The 17,708-nt window shown below is 41.6% G+C and overlaps 2 protein-coding genes across 2 annotated transcripts; both read right to left on the bottom strand.

Annotated features, from left to right (window-relative positions):
• Positions 1 to 246: 246 nt before the first annotated feature.
• On the bottom strand, positions 247 to 12,100 carry Sft2d2 (SFT2 domain containing 2). Its single transcript, XM_013021759.1, has 8 exons — positions 11,973 to 12,100; positions 7,278 to 7,364; positions 6,953 to 7,038; positions 4,104 to 4,185; positions 2,672 to 2,710; positions 2,529 to 2,584; positions 1,473 to 1,502; positions 247 to 831 (listed from the first exon to the last, which is right to left on the bottom strand). The coding sequence occupies exons 1-8, from the start codon at positions 12,033 to 12,035 to the stop codon at positions 792 to 794; spliced, it is 483 nt and encodes a 160-aa protein (XP_012877213.1). The 5' UTR covers positions 12,036 to 12,100; the 3' UTR covers positions 247 to 791.
• Positions 12,101 to 13,394: 1,294 nt separating this feature from the next.
• LOC105989672 (AP-3 complex subunit sigma-1-like) lies at positions 13,395 to 14,794 on the bottom strand. The gene is given in 3 exon segments (XM_013021833.1): positions 13,395 to 13,926; positions 13,928 to 14,047; positions 14,116 to 14,794. Coding segments are annotated over 3 exon segments (570 nt in total). The 5' UTR covers positions 14,266 to 14,794; the 3' UTR covers positions 13,395 to 13,626.
• Positions 14,795 to 17,708: the final 2,914 nt, after the last annotated feature.

The raw sequence follows: 17,708 nt of genomic DNA, 5'->3' as shown, positions 1-17,708 counted from the left end.
AAAACATCAAGGAATAGCAAGATTTTTCACCTCCTATGGGCTCCTATCCAAAAGGAAATGGCATGTTTTCCACAACTGCTCTGTTCTCTCTCCATCTAGAGTCAGGTCATAAGTAAGATATGGGCAGGGTGAGGTGGTACCTAGGAGAGAAAGAATCTGAATCGAATGCTAAAAAGACATTCTATAGTCAGACATAATTCAGAACAGCAGGAGGATGTACATCTAGATTAAGAAACAACCCATTACTGAAAGGTGCTTATTTTTACTTCAGTCCACTGCCAGGCACAGCACAGGCTTAGATAAGGAAGAATCATCTGTTTTCAGACCCTAAGGTAGAAGTATTTCCACGCAGCAGTGATGGTCTCCATAGTACGGGACAAGTCTGAAAGTTCCTGATGACTCCAAACTTCTGTTCCTTAACTGTTGTAATCTGTAATGGAGTTGCCTGCTGTCACTGGGACTCACCTCCCGAGGCTTATGTGCTGCTATTTCACAAAATGTTTATTTATGAGACTCCAATGGGACACCATCCAAGGAGGAAACGGTTCATGAAGAAGATTCCAACTCCATGACATACAGAGCCTGTGTTGTATATTATGCTACAGATATTTGGGTTTGGGAACAGAGAGTTACTTCCAAAGACAACCCTCAAATGTTCAAATTGCAAGCATCACACTGCTGTAAGATAAAAGGCACGTGTCTGTAAGACAGAGGTGTAAAGGATCTTTACAAAACTGTCCATCAGTTTCCATCCACAGGGCCTTCCAAAAGCTTTGCATATTGGCAGTGTACTATGCAAGACACACGGTAAAGCACTTCTTCACAGCATCCCTATAGGAAGGAAAAATGCAAAATGATGAATGAGGTATCATCCCCTCAAGGCCCCTGTCAGTGGCAAAGACCCTCTGTGAATGTCCCACAGTGGCCTGTTCCTGAGAGGAAAGGGCCTGGACTGCAAGACAGACCTCCACTCTCCTCAAAAGAGCTGCCCAAAGCCACACTACAACTAGGAAGTTCTAGTCCTCCACAGCCCCCTTTCTGCTCACTTTCCCGTCACAAGGTTTCCCCACGTGGGATACTATAAGAAAACAAGCATATAATTAGATTCCTCCATCTTTTAAAAGCAGTGACATTAAACTGATGCTCACCTCTATAATAAAAAATAAGTACATAAAACCTCAAAACTATAGATTAAGAAAGATAATGTGCATATATTTATTCTATATTACAGATGATGTCACTGAGGGACAGTGATGCATGTTAATACATTTTAGTTGTATAATTAGCTTCAATGGACAGGTGCCCTTAACTTCTTAATCATAATAAAACAGTCATATAAGCTTTGCCTATTTAGCTCAAAGAATTTTGACAGGTACTCTCTAAAAATAAAACTTTCTCAACTAAAAGACCCTATGCAAATATATCACCAACTATAAATGTTAAAAATTGCATTTCCAAATAAATAGTCTTACCTGGCAAATGGAATGAAGGATAGGCTGTACCTATAATGAAAATCAAAAGGCCAAATAAATAAAGATTTGTGGAGATTACACAGTAGTGTTCCTGAGTTCTCAATGTACCTAAATTTATTTATCCAGGCCCACTGTCCTCCGTGGTCTAGGAGTGTGCATGCACACGTGCTCATACAACTTTACCATATGCAAAGCTGTAGCCATCAAAGGGGGCAAAACCTTGTGACACTAATCCTAATGGCCTCAGTTTCACTGAGTGAGCTAACAGCAAGCACCTAAAATAGGCAAATTTCAGATATCCAGATGGCCTAGAAGCTCTATTCTGAAAGAACTGCAAATATAATCCACAACAGTTGCTTTCAAAGATTTTATAAACCCTTAACAGAGTTTAACTTTGACTCAGCTGCAATACATTTTCTGTTCTTCTACCATTAAAAAAGAAAAAGAAAAATACTACCCACTCTATTCCCACAATGGAGTGAATATCTATGAGAGGTCTTCAAGATCCCAAGCCCTTGATGAGTCCCAGTGAGATCAGGATGGTATGAAGAGGCTCTACAAGTCAAAACTCTCAATAACTAGACTCTATGTGTCAGACAAACCCTTCAGCTGGAATCCTAAAGCTAACAGGCCTCCAATGTATACACTGACCTTGGTACCATTATGTCTGCTCCTCATCTCCCACAGAAAGTTCCCACTCTGCCCTTCTGTTCAATGATTCACTCTATCATAACTGTAACAATTCTTGTTTTTCTTACCACTTTCCTTTTCTGTTAATGTCTGACTCACAACCTCATTATACCTATTATACCTGTTCTTAAAATGCTTTAGCAGCCATCCAGTAGCTGCGTAGGACCACTCAAGACCACTAATGCCATCTATTGGCTGTAAGCTGTGGTACAGGAACCTGATTTCACTTGAGTGACTGAGAATTCTTCAGTGGCAGAACTTCTGTATGTTACTAATCCTCACACCTACAGCACATTGAGTTTTTATCTCCTTTGTTGCATGAGTTAGAGGTTTGAGTGAGAACAGGCTACTACAAAGGTTACTTACCACGTCAAGGCTAAAGACTGCAAAATGCAGAAGATGAGTGCAAGTCCCTTGTTATACTGAAAGAAAGATAATAGGGTCACAGGACAATGCATGACAATGGGCATGAACTAAAAAATTTACAGGATTTAACAATCTACACTTACCCACCAAAAGGCAGAACACAGTGTCAGCACAAAACACACCTAGAAGGAGAGAGGAAAGATTTAATTAATATACTAATAATGAAAACCTTATTGCTCTTGACAAACTCACATCAATTTCTGTTAGGCTGCAGAGTTCAGATTCTATGATTATCACGACAACCCCCTGCATCCTTTGTTTCAAAGCAGTTAATCCATCTTAATGGCAGAAGTGCTAAAATCTCCAAGAAATCAGATCAGCCAACAAGATTAAAAAAGCAAAGATGCTTCTCTATTTACAAGCATTCTTCTGACCCAGCCATTCACCCATCCATCTTTTCAATCAAACACACAGAGCTTCCCACAAACTTGTGTAGTTTAACTCTGGCAAAACACCAGTGTCTGTAATAGAAGAGTATGTGAGGACAAAGGTCAATATAACATAACAATTTCACAGTCAGCAAGCCAGTTATCTGTCTACATGTCATCTGAGCCTTTTCCTAACTCCTTTCTTAGAAAGCTTTTTCCACAAGAGACTGATCCAGGTCATCTACCTACAAGCAGTAGCAGTTCCTGCCTTTCTCCAAAACAGTACCTATATTAATCAGTAAGTCCTTAAACATTTTCTGTGTCTAGCACTGTACCTGCTCTGTAGAACACAAAATAAATAAGCAAATATGTTCATGCCTTAGAGAACTTACCTATTTAAGCAACTGAGATGTATATAAGTGAAACTAATAAGGGAAGTATGCTTATCTAGTCTACGGCCATACCACTCTGAACGCGCCTGATCTCGTCTGATCTCAGAAGCTAAGCAGGGTCAGGCCTGGTTAGTACTTGGATGGGAGAAGTATGCTTATCTAGTCCTCCCTGTTGTAATAGGATATGAGATCAGGAGTCAAAAGAAAGGAGTCTAAAAAAATTTGTGTGTGTTGGTCCTAAGGCTTGAATTCGGGATGTGGGCACTATCCTTGAGCTTTATTACTCAAGGCTAGTGGCCTACCACTTGAGCCACGACTCCACTTCCAGATTTCTGCTGGTTAATTGGAGATAAGTCTCACCTATTTTCCTGCCCCTGGTGGCTTTGAACTGTGATCCTCAGATCTCAGCCTCATGAGTAGCTAGGATAACAGGCATAAGCCACTAGCTTGGGATGATTTTGATGGCCATGTGTCCATATGAGACAAAGAGAGGCATTCTGGATCAATGGAAATAAAAACTCCCAAATGGTCAGGATGAAACATGCCTATAATCCTGACATTCAGGAGGCTAAGGCAGGAAGATTTCAAGGTCAAGACTGGCCTGATACATAGCATGACTCTATCTCAAAATAAGAAGGACTGAGAACATAGCTCAGTGGTACAATGCTTGTCAAGCATGTGCAAGGCCCCAGGTTCAACTTCAGGGAAGGAAAGAAATTCGCTGGTGAGAAGCTCAGCTAAAAACCAGAACATACCAGCACCAGAATAGTTGCAATGAGACGTGTAGGCTCAAACATGCGCTTCAGTTGTTTCAAAGGTCCCATGAGGAAGATGGTACTAAGAGATAAAACACACAAACCATTCAGAACAGAATCATATGTGGCACACCAAGCCAACTCCCCAAGATTTCCTGTGGCAAAAATATAGGAAAAGCTACAAACATTTTAACAGCTCTTACTATGTGTCAAGAACTGTGCTTATATATTCTGTGCATTGCTCTCAAGGACCTATGGGATAGCAACAATTATCATGCTTACCTTGGACAGGAGGAAAAATGAAGCCTAGAGGATTATGCATCTAGCCAGTAAACAACAGAGCTAGGCTAAAAAGCCGTGTGTCTGGCACTACACCACACTCATACCATTAAGCTTGATGACCCTTCTGAGAAAGGCTTGACTATCAACCCATAAAATAACCAACCATGTATTTTTTAAAAAAAGAAATACCATACCATACCTTAAAGGCTTAGGTTGTGTTAAAAAAATTTAATATTTCATTTTCTTACATACCTCCAGGGACTAATTTTAATGATGATCACATTAGTTGTTGAATGTCTACTAACTGGCAGATATTACATACATTATTCCCCTCACCACCTCTGAAACCAATATTACATGTATTTAAGAGACGGAAAATAAAGCGTAGAAAGACTCATTTAAGTATTCAAGATCACATAGCTGGTAGCCCAAACAGCCAGCATCTACCCCAACTCTATCCTGAAAAACACCCCTAGCATACTTTCTGTAGGACTGAATGAAACTGTCTGGGGAGTAGAGGGATCTGAAGTGCAGCAGACCCTTATGCCTAACAGTCAAGGGCCAGGGCCCAGGGCCAGGTAATGTGGCCTAAGTCCCAAGGACATGCCCACATGGTATCAATACATTATTAACTCCTCACAGCTAGTATTTATTTAATACAAGCCAACTGTAAGATGACATTAGCTATTCAGAACTCACTAAAAACAAAAGAAAATATAAATAAGTCAGCCTCCCTTTGAAGTGCCAAGAAGCTATAACCTGAATTCAAGGCTACTTTCTCAACTCAAGTGTCTGTGTAGATCCCTGTAACCAATAGGTAATGAAGAAGCAATAGCCAAGACCAGTTCTAAAAATTAAATATAGCATATATAAAAATAAAACAGGGAGCTGGGAATGTGGCTTAGTGGTACAGTGCTTGCCTAGCATGCATGAAGCCCTGGGTTTGACTCCTCAGTACCACATAAAACAGAAAAAGCCAGAAGTGGTACTGTGGTACAAGTAGTAAAAGAGCTCAGGGACAATGCCTAGGCTCTGAGTTTAAGCCCCAGGACTGGCCAAAATATAATATAAAATAATAAAAATAAAAATAAAACAAATTGGAGGTATGGTTCAAGTGGTAGACCTGCCTAGCAAGTATGGAGCTCTGAGTTCAAACCCCAGTAACCATCACCAGGGATGGCTGTGTGTATATACACATAAGAATACAAACACAAACACACACACACACACACACACACACACACACACACACACACTTTCATATAATCTCTTTACATACACACATAAATCTCTTTATAAATCTCTTTATATGTGTATGTAAAGAGATTATATGTGTATGTAAAGAGATTATATATAGTGACAATAGGTAAAGCCACAATTTCCTGATAATACTCAGAAAATGATTTATACTTTCATTTCCCTCCACAGTGTTCTGAAGAGTCTACCCCATAAAGATTAGCTAAAGGGCTCTTTTAGACTAAGCCACACACTGACAGTCTTCCCAAAACAAAACCTCCCCAAAGTGACTATTTTATAAAGCTTTAGCAGCACCCTTAGACATTTCTAAGGGCTAGCATCACTGGCACACACATGAATAAGTTCAGCTTAAAGAAGGTGACCAGTGTCATGCATTCAACATCTGTTTTACTCCTCCAGCCAAACACATTGGTGGGGGCAAGTAAGACACAAGCACAGCCCTTGTCAGAAGACTGTAGTAAATTGGTGTGATCCCTGTGCTGTCATATCAGTATATATGGGAAAAAGAAGAGGAGGCAATCCAGGAATGTGTCAAATTAGAGGTGGCTTTGAGATGTATTATCCACCAAACTAGGTGAAGAAAGAGGAAACAGTACTACAGGCAGAGAAAAGAGATCAAGTAATATAAAGATGCTTGGAGACATTTGAGAAGCAGAGCCTAGCTGAGTAGGAGCTGAGAGAAACCAAATCTCAAAGGTCTCTGCTGGTACACATGTGAGGAGTTTGGATTCCATCAGTAGAGGAGACTGGGAGCCACTTGAGGGGCTATATATAAATGGCTTATGACCTCAGTGGAAACTGGCTTGGAGAGGGACAACAAAGGAGGCCAAGACACCCAGCAGAGAAATACTGCAATAGTTCAGGTGAAACGTTATGGGGGTTCAAATATTCCCTTCTCTAGGAACCCCTCTAATTCCCCAGCTTTGCTTTCCACATCCTATTGTGTCATCAGTTTATGTCTGCCTGCCTGGCTGGTCACTGAGCTCCAATGGAACAGAGATCAAATTGTACTTATTGTCTTTGAAGTCCTAATTCAGAGCCCAGTACTATATGACCTACGCTTACCTAGTCAATGACCAGCCAGGCTCACACCTATAATCCTAGCTACTCAGGAGGCTGAGATCTGAGGATCTCAGTTCAAAGCCAGCCCAGGCAGGAAAGTCCATAAGACTCTTTTATCTCCAATAAACCACCAGAAACTGGGAGTGGCACTATGGCTCAAGTGGTAGAGCACTAGCCTTGAGCTGAAGAGCTGAGGACAGCACCCATGAGGGACAGCGCCCACAATCAACCAAAAAAAAAAAGGTTACCTCCCAATTGATGCGATGTTACCGAAGGTATAAAACACTGCGAAGAGGAGGAGCCCTTTCCTGGGCACCCACAGCAGAAGGGTACCCTGGAAGTGAAAACACAGCACATTTGCACATGAGCACAACAACCCTTCCCACTAATCACCAACCAGGAGTTCATAGAAGGAGGCTTGAGGAGCCTGCCATTCTCCCTACCTCCCCATCTCCCTTTCTTCTTACCCATACCATTTCAGGGAAAGGCAAAAGGGGAAAAGAGGTGAGCAGAAGGGAGAGGAGATTTCAAAGAAAAGTAGGAAGAAAAGACAGAAAAAGGAAAGGATCTTACCAGCAGGGAGAAGAGAATTCCTACAGCAAAACACGCAATGAAGCCCTTTATTCTGGTCCCCCAGCTTAATGAAGATGCCTCAACAACCTGAAATTTCAAAAAACGGTGATTACATATATGCATATGCACATATAACCCAAACAAAGAAATCACACATTTACATTCAGAAAAGTGTTGTCAATCTAGATTGGGGAAAGCAGAGAACAGGGTCCTACATGCTGATAGCTACAGGAAGTCATCACAGTAAGCAAACCTCAAGATCTGTTAAGCTCTAACTTGAATCTCCTCTCCAAAGGTGATATAAGATGCTGAGCATCTCCAGAGGTGGAGACTTCCTGCCTCCAGTACAATCAAGGAAACAGGCAGCAAATCAACCCAAAGCTTTTACACAATCCAGGCAGAATGAGGAAACTGGAAAAGCAGAGCTCCAACGAGGCAGAGTCTGAATCACAGGAAAAAAGACAAGGACCCTGCACTCCGGCATCTGGGTACTGGTCATCCAGCCCAGATGTAGCTCTGTGGCATTTCTGGGACTCTAGAAGGAGAAAGCTGTTGTCCTTACCAGGATTTGTCCCTGCTACTTGCTCTCAGGCAGATTTTTTTTATCAGCCAAGTCACACAAGGGTCAGACAGTTCCTCGTTAATTAAATACTGCTCTGTTCTTCCAGGTTCTCTGACACAATTAATGCTTCCTTGTAACAAAGTTCAGGGGAAGCTGATATTTCCAGAAAAACTCTACTGAACTTACAAAAGCCCATGACAGTTTCTTTTTCCATGTCAAAAAATGCAATCAGGTCTCTGAAGCAGGCCCTGCCTAGGCTATCTACTTGATCCAAGAGTGCTCAACTGGCCCTAGTTTGTCAAAGGCAGCTACCACTGAGGAACAAAGCCAAGTGGGGCAGCCAGACCCAGTATTTGTTTACACAGAGACACTCTTATACAGGCAGCACAGTCTCCTCCCAGACAAAGTGGTCTTAAGTCAACTACCACATCTCCACCCTTCTCATGGAGGAAGGTACTGTGCAGAGCTGCAAGGGTCACCTGTTTTCAAGCTGTCAAACCAGAAACTTGAAGGACCAAAAGTTCCCCAGGCATTGCAGGTACTGCAGCACAAGGATTTAATCTCTACTCAGTAGGAAGGTATTTAGGTCATCATAGGTTCTCTTCACACTCCCATATAGTCACATTTACGACACAGAAGTTAGGCTTACAGTACTCCAACAGAACAGATACAGAAACCTGTGACATAGATGAAGCCTGCACAGGAGGAACGATTAGAATGAGATGGACTGGGAATGTAGTAGCTCAGTGGTAGTCTGCTTGCCTAGCACATGCAAGGTCCTGCATTCCATCATCAGCACCACAAAAATAAAGGTAAGTGGGGGAGAGGGAAGGCATGCACCAGGGAGCATGTTATAATGTGACAGTTGAGCCATCTGGCCTCTGAAGAGTCTGTCTCTCTGGTTCCAAAATGATCCAGGCGATGTTGTTTCCCTGCTTTCCTGAGCCACAGACATTGAAGTTGGACCACTTCTAACTAACCCATGTAATTTCCACCAAGGGCAGAAAAGAATGCAAAGCTACTATTCTTCCTACTCCTGCAAGAACCAAAGAATTTCCTTGCCAGGGTAAAAAGGGGAACAAAGCCCCATGGAGGGAGAAAGGAGTGGTCAGCAGGCCTGGACTAGATTTGTCCTAAACTGCACTCCACTTGGCATCAACAGGAACATTTACAAAGACCTTTTTGGCTGTTTATTTTTAGGAAGATAAACCATAAGGTTAAGTGTCAAATCTGAATTGTACTTGACACAGTGCTAACTCATCTCAACAGGGACAGTGAGTTTCAACCCTGCTTAAAAAAAAAAATCATGGACAAGAAGAAACTATTCCACCAAAACTATTTCTGGTTTCTATCTTAAGAAAAGAACATGATACTTTGGTTCTACAAGCTGAAACCATCTGTTTGCCTTTTTGGCCAAAATGAGGAGGATGTAGGCAACTAAATAATTTCACCACTGTGTTTTTCCACTATCTGTATGGCTACCAGTTCTTTTACACTTGCTCAGAGAAAGCAGAAACTACTTTCCACTTCTTCCAACTGTACTCAATGAAAGCAAAACCTTCCTTTTTGCCAATTTTTGAAAAGGAAGTCAGCTGACGTAAAATATCTCTCTAAATCCTAGTTACTTAAAGTTAGACCAGTACAAAGTTTTTTTTAAAAAATTCAAAACTAGCTAAAACAGACCCTGGATAGAATTGGTAGGCAATGTGTTCAAAGCTGTCTGCCTTACAGTCATGCACAAAGGCCCCTTTGACTCCAGGATGTGGAGGGAAAGAGGGCTCCTGCCAAGAAGTAAAGCTAAGGATTATTAGGGATACCAGAAGACAGCCAGACAGGCATGCTGCTCATTCCTGTGCCCTCTGATCAGATACCATTCAAACTTCCTCGTCCAGAGACTTCCACACAGGAAACAGTCTATCCTTTCAGCAAGAAAGGTGTGTTTACAAACACAAGAGGTCAATTAGAAAACTCATCATGAGGCTGTTGATGATTAGACAAACTTTATAGCTACCTACAATAAATAGGAGGAATAGAGATGTTCATACTTTTGTGGTTGGTATTGAAACAATAATTTCAAAAAATTAAATATCTCTTAATAACTGTTTAATGATTATGTCATTGAGTTTGAAGAGATATTTTTTTAAGGCCACCTCATCCAGCTTACCACATAAAGTTGGAATTTTACCATAGAATCCTGCTTTGCCAGCCTCAAAACCATGGAAAATGAAAATATGGTCTCATTATCACCAGTATTTCAAAGGAAGCCCTTCCTAAATAAGTGAAAGCTAAACCAAAACAAAACCTAATAAAATGACTATAAAATGTTTGCCACAACAATGCACATAAACAGAAATCTCACTCTAAAAGAGGAAACTGATAGCAGTATTTAATAACAGGAGAGAAGATCCTATTCTTTTCAAAATAAATGTTATATGTGCCTGAGCACACAAGAGAACAAGGTCCTTAATTTTACCCAACACAGGGAATTCACTATTTGGGACCAAACAGCTTTTTTTTTTAATGTTTTAATGATGTAATAAGTCTTCAATGGTATTTAATCATTCAGTCTTGAGGGTCTACCCTCTGCTTCATAATTTTCTAAATGTATAACATCTGCATAATCTGTCAAGAATCTTCTAGAAGAGTGTGGCTCTCTTAAACCCCAACTGCTCCAACAGTTGTTGGTGGTCTACAAGGTACAGAGCTTTAGATGACAATCAGTGTGAAAAACTAAGTCTCAATGCAGTGATAAAATTCAATGTAGGCCGGGAAGGTGGCTCAGCGGTAGAGCGCTTGCCTTGCATGCATGAGGCCCTGGTTCGATTCCTCAGCACCACATAAGCAAAAAGAAAAAAATCGGAAGTGGTGCTGTGGCTCAAGTGGTAGAGCACGCCCAGGCCCAGAGTTCAGGTCCCATGAACGGACTCCCCCCAAAAAAAATTTCAATGTATATCCTACAAAATTAAGAAAACTGAGGGAAGAGGTTGGGTTGAGAAGAATGGGAGATGCATAGTATACATGACCTGATTTTCTTCATTACAATTCCTTTGTATAACTGAAGATAATAAAAATACATATTTTTTAAAACCAAGTCCCAGACCTTAGGTCCCATCAGAGGTTCAATTCCTGAGTTCATAGCAGAGGCCAGAAATTGAGAAAAAAATTAAGTCACTCCTGAGCCTTGACCAATTAATGAAGTCAAAAACCACAAAAGAACCCTGAGAATTGTCAAAAGAAGTGAAACTTCCATTCCTCTAACACTTAATTCCTACAGTGTTTTAGGGGCTGGTGTTTTAGGGGCTGATTCAAAAGATAAGTTTTACATTCTGAGTTTTACTTGGAGGGGGTGTAATGGGCGGTAACCATACCCAACAAAACAAAACTCAGAATAAAATCAACCACAAGGGTTGATACAAAGGTTGATGCAAGCAGTCTGCTGAGAACAACATGAGTCACAGTGATTTGAAGGGAAACTCAGGTTTCGGCTCCATAAAACAGGCTTGTTTCTAATAAAAACAAGCAGGCAGGTATTGTCGTGTGAGCTTCAGACCTGCTAGGTCTTAGATCCCAGGCCCCAGAAGGAGAGTTCTACAACCAGAGGAAGGGCACAAGGTAGGATGGGCGTGTCACACCGGCCTCTGAAACCCAGGAAGGACCCAGGCCCCAGCCTCTGTGGGCTGTGAGCCTGGGACGATGCGAGGCCCCGCCCAGCACCACACCGAGACCCGCCTGGGAGATCCCGGCCTGGGAGATCTCCGCCTGGGAGATCCCCACCTGACCTACGGGACTGTTGGGTGGCTCGGTCTCTACCCTGCCGTGCGCTCTGCAGAAGTGTTACTCCAATTTTACTCCCGGCCGTCCAGCTGGGATGGGGGTGGGACACGGAAGGGGCTGGGCAGGGAAGGACCCAGGGATCGAGGGCTCCAAGAATGGTGCCTGGGCTCCGCACCTGTGGCGGAACCTGCCCGAACCTGCCACGACAGATGGAAGAGGGCACCGAGCTACTTTATAAGAAATCTTGGACTTGGGGCACCTGCAGGCCCCAAGTCCTCACGTCCCGCGTCCCGGGTCCCCGAGCTCGCGGCACTCGACGCCTAGGCGCGCGAGCCGCGGGGGGCGCAGGGGGCGCTCACCTCGGACAGGCCGCTCCGGTCCTCGGTGTCCTGTCCACTCAGCACCTTCTTTAGCTTGTCCATGGCTGGCCCCGGTTCCTACCTTCTCCAGACCGGCGACCACCGGTTGCGCTCGCTGGATCCACGGAACTTCCGGGCGACTCGGCCCCTCGGCGGCCACCGCCAACCACAGCTCGCCCCGCCCGAGTTCCAGCCCACCTGGCTGCCCGGCATGCCCCGCGTCGGCCCCGCCCCGAGCCGGCCCGCCCCGCCCTCCGGTTGGGCTTCAACCGGACCCGAGAATTACGATTAACGCAGACCCAGAGTTGTCAAACCCCTGGCCTTGTCAGTTTGATGCTGCATTCCAAACCGGAACATGAAACCTTGTGCGGACTTGTTAACCAGTGCTGTGGTTGGCTGTACTTACAATCTAAGAAGCATGGGGAAATGTAATAAATATATATATATATATGTATATTGTTTCTATTATATATGTAGCACTACTGTAGATCTGGCTGAAAATGTGTGAGAGGTAAATTTGGCCAAAATCAAGGAACTGATTAAAATTTACCTGAAAGGAAAGGAATTGTACATTGTTTTGAACTTGGTGAATCATTTGTTCTACTGGGTGTGGGGAGAGGACAGATCTACAGTGAGGTTGTCAGATCAATTACACACCTCCTTCAACAAAGAACATTTATGAAAGGTTGTGGATATGTGTCTGTAGGAAAATTTGAATATTACCAAGAATTTTGGTCTGTTATAAGTTAAGGGATTTGCCCCAAACTCTGTTTACTACAGTCAAGTGGTTGTGCTTCAGCAACTCAGGACTAGGGCACTGTCCCTGAGCTTTTTTGCTCAAGGCTAGCACTCTCACACTTAAGCCACAGCTCCATTTCCACCTTTTTGCTGATTAATTGGTAATGAGAGTCTTGTGGACATTCCTGCCAGGTCTGATTTCAAACCTCTCCCCTCAGATTTAATCTGTGAACCGCTGGCACAGACTGGCAAACAGGACTTTTGACTCTCACTTTAAACTTTCAGAGATTCCTGCATGTCTGCATCACTTTTTTTTTAACAGTGATAAAATAGACTTTTATTTACTTTGTTGAATCAGAGGGTTGTAAAAAACATTATTGCTAATGTAGATATCAGGCCAACAGAAAGGTGTTTCAGAAGTCCAGTTATATTGGAATTTAAACTAAGAGGAAAAGGTCATAATGTTTTCATGCAATACATACTTGGTTCTTTAACAATTGTGACAAACGGTAGAAAGAATTAGAGAATGCTCTACCTGTGATCCATACAAAACACCAATAGTCTGACTTGTATATAGTTAAAGTAATATCTCACTTTTGGAAACACTGTAATAGCCAATACATACGGGCATGCCTTAGGTGGGCATAGGAATGCAGTTTTTTTCTAAAGAAACACATACACACACACACACACACACACAGAGGAACTATACTATTCAATTTTCTTTAAAATCACTGAGCAAGAAAAGCAACAATGAGCTTCCATACTGATTTTACGCACCTTCTATACAGTACCCTGACTTAAATCCAAGAGCAAAAGTTAAGACTCGCTTCCTCTATTTTTGGTAAACAACTGCATGGTAAACTTAGATGACTTTTTCCCCTGGGTTTTACCTGGGAGTGGTCTTTTTAATATTTTACTTAAAAGAGGGCAGGTTTGGCACTTTTATACTGATGTCACCAATGTTAATATTTCTTGGGATCTCGGGAAGGTTCATATTCTTTACAGCTGATACAGCCGGAGCTGGAGCGCCTGCCAAGCCAGCCTCAGACTTCTCCAGTTTGTTCTGCACATCGATCTGCATGACAATTTCATTCATGTTGGTCTCCAGCACCATTCCGCCCATCACCATTTCTGCCAGGATATTGTGAACCTTGTCTACATGGAATATTAAGTCCAGCTCACATACATTCTCCAAACATTTGTCTAAGGTCTCCAACGAACACTTGAATGAGGTCTAAAATGCCAAGTTCGCTTTCTGAGGAATCCACACAGAAGACAAACTACAGGGTTGCATAGTGTCTGTAGATCAGCTTGTTGTCAGAGCCTCCAATTAACTGGATGTAACTCCACAGGCCACACAAAGTTACACAGCTGAAGACTGATTATCAAAAGCCTCCTTGACCAGGAAGTTGCAGACATTCTCGTCTCTCTTGGACACTAGGTGGAAGGTCTCCCGGATGATCTGCTGCTGGGTGTCTTCACTGTAGGACTGGTAGAACTTGGACAGCGGCCCGCTTCCCGTGGTTTTGAAGATGAGGATGGCCTTGATCATGGCTGGGTCTGGCTGGCCGGAGGGGCGCTGGGGGCGGCGCCAGGGCAAGGATGCTCGGGCCAGGCTCGGGACAATGCCCGCGCCCACGCCGTCTGCATCACTTTAATCTATTATTTACACTCTCTCTGTTTTCTCAGCAACAGACTGATTTCTTGTCACTAAATTCATAGCAAATTGGCCTTGACTAGCCTACTTCTGTAGGCCTTGTGTCAGACCTTCTGTGATATAGCTTAACATTCTTTCCTCATTTCCCAATAGCTAAACTACCTCATCTGCGGTTTGTATGACCCCCCCCCCATAGCAGCAGAACTGGTTACACAGTGGGGTCTTAGAGCCAGATTATTTCATAGTCCCTCATCTAAAGTCAGACAAGTTTTGTTCCTTCCCTACCAGCGATTATTCTTTGTCCAGAAGGGAGAAATTTCCCTCTCTTCCCCCAGAAACAGGTATGTTTTACCAGTGTTCTTCAGGAACAATGGATTTTGCCAGGAATGGTGGTAATAGGGTTGTTGCTTCTCTCTACAGCACCCTAAGAAGCACCTGAGAAAAGTGGACAGGATTTTTTTGGGGGGAGGGTCCGGTTGTGGGGCCTGAACTCTGGGCCTGGGCGCTATCCCTCAGCTCTTCAGCTCAAGGCTAGAGCGCTCTACCACTTGAGCCACAGTGCCACTTCCGGCTTTTTCCTTTTTGCTTATGTGGTGCTGAGGAATCGAACCAGGGCCTCAAGATGCAAGGCAAGTGCTCTACCACTGAGCCACCTTCCCAGCCCCTGGACAGGATTTATAACTCTCCCACATTCCAGAACTACTGACCAGGATTTTTGGTGGTCCTCAGCCCTTAATCCAGTCTTTCTTGTTCATCAACTGTAGGTAGGTCCCTGGTCCTTCAGATAGAAATTATGAACGTATCTAAGTCCCCTTAATTGAGCCTTTCTGCTATTCTAAACTGATAGGCTAGTCCAACATAACTCAAGAATTTTAAATGTCTGCTATTTTTTTACCCACTTCTATTATGCCCCCCCTTTTTTTTTGTCAGTCTCGGGACCTGAATCTGGCCCTGGGTGCTGTCCCTCAGCTCTTCAGCTCAAGGTTAGTGCTCTACCACTTGAGCCGCAGTGCCACTTCCTGCTTTTTCTGCTTAGGTGGTGCTGAGCAATCGATCCCAGGGCCTCATGCATGCAAGGCAACTTCCCAGCCCCATGGCCATATTTTATAGTTCTGATGACACTCTATGTCCTCTCTCCTTGGAGGAATTATTACTCTTTTGGATTTAGAATACTTATTTCCTTAGTGATTTGCTGAAGAAAAGCAAAAAAAAAAAAAAAGTTTGTAGATTGCCTGGTGTTTTATTTTTGTCTCCTCCATTCAGCTTTAGGCGTGTGGAAACAAACAGTTGCCCTGTATTCACTGGGACTGGATACACAGAATCCCTTTCTCTTCTAGGATACCAAATTTACAGATGTTCAAATCTATACATAAAATGTCACCGAAATATTTTCACATATTCTTTAAATTATCTCTAAATTCTTTATAATACCTAACACAATGTAAATGTCATATAATATTGTTCAGAGAAGATGACGAGATATGGTCAATACAGGTGTGATTTTTGTCAAGTACTTTTTTAATTGAATTTATGTATAAAACCCATGTATATGGAGGGTTAACTATATTATGTATTCTCATCACTGTAATCTTAGATGTTGGTCACATAGTAGTCAAAAGTTGAATAGAATGACATTCAACAGGTTCACGTTTTCAAAAACAGAAAAACATTCCACCATAAATTAATGGCTAATTAAAATATCCATAGCAGTATTGGAAAACATAAAAAGGGAAAGGATTAAAAGCCCAAAAGTAAACTACCTCTTCAGTTTTCATTTATAGTCTAGTCTGCATGGGTAATTTGTCTACAATGTTGACCAAGTTTAGAACATAAAGAAAAAATTATTAAGATATACCCCCAAACCACTCTACTTCAATGAAGAGGAGCTGAAATAAATTTTAAAAAATCAAGCATAGATCAGTAATTCCTCATTTTTATTCTTATAAAAGACATTGCAACAAATAAATATAAAATGATATATGTCATATTTAGCAATGGCCAAATACATTTTCTTGGTATTCCCCACAGGAGTAAAACTAATGAAATTTTCAGAAGTATATTCACCCTAACCAACTTCTACACTCTTTAAAAAAAAATTCAATTCTGAACTGGGAATGTGGCTTAGTGGTAGAATGTTTGCCTAGCATACATGAAGCCTTAGGTTCAATCCCTCAGTACAACATAAACAGAAAAAGCCAGAAGTGGCACTGTAGCTCAAGTAGTAGAGTGCTAGCCTTGAGCAAAAGAAGCTCAGGGATAGTGCCCAGTCCCTGAGTTCAAGCCCCAACACTGGCCAAAAAAAAAAAAAAAATCTCCACAATGTTTAGCAATGCATTATCAAAATAAGTAACCTAAGACTACTTGGAGACCAAGACATTTAAATCAACTAAGTTTTAAAAATACATGTGGGTATACACACACATATACACATAATATACATTGCCCGGAAACACCAATTAATGAATATTCTTACAAGTTTTTCATTTCTTATAATCTGCATGAATAGACTCTGTTCTATTTAAACTTGCATGGCAAATACAACAGAAAGCTGGGTAAAATGTATATATGTATGTATGTATATTCACATATATATACATGTAAACACATTATCACACTTTCCTATCCTAAGAGAAAACTTTAAATACAGGTATATTTAATATACAATGAACAACAAAATCCTAATTTCCTATACTTTGGAGGTAATTAAGACAAATACTAAAATTATGTGTGACGAAATTTAGCTATTAAGACAGACCCTGCCTGTTTCACTCACAACTATATATCAAAGTCTGGGCACTGATGATTATTGAAATGTATTTTTTCACTGAAATTTATCTTCAAGCTAAAATCGAAGGGCTTTGCTAATACTTTGAATTAGGTATTCTTATTTAATGGCTTACCCATCAAGTGGAAATGTAATAGTTATTTCAAAGTAGAACAAAGAGGTAATTACCTCCTTGTTCTTTAAAAATTTACTTAAGAATCTGCTTCCTTATTTGATGCTTAAATATTTTTCCACTTTATGAAGACCATCTAGAAAGGTAGAAAAGAATATAAAAATGTTAAATATTCATCATCAAAATAACCACATTAAAAAAAAACCACATTATTTGAAATTTACTTTTATATCTGTATTAATGAGGTCCTGTACTGAAAAGATGGAGGAAAGACAACTCTAATAACCCAGGAAATTCTGTCCAAGTTTCCAGGCGCATAATAGCCTAAGTTTCCCACACTTGGGTTTTTTGGTTCTATTTCTAAAACTTGCTTTAAGTTTCACAGTTAACTTAAAATGTGGGGCTAAATACATTTTTAAGTTTCTGTGGGTAAAGATCATT

The sequence above is a fragment of the Dipodomys ordii genome, unplaced genomic scaffold (assembly GCF_000151885.1).
Source record: "Dipodomys ordii isolate 6190 unplaced genomic scaffold, Dord_2.0 Scaffold57, whole genome shotgun sequence".
NCBI lineage: Eukaryota > Metazoa > Chordata > Mammalia > Rodentia > Heteromyidae > Dipodomys > Dipodomys ordii.
The sequence above is the reverse complement of the archived record's forward strand: the minus strand, read 5'-3'. Positions and strand labels throughout refer to the sequence as shown.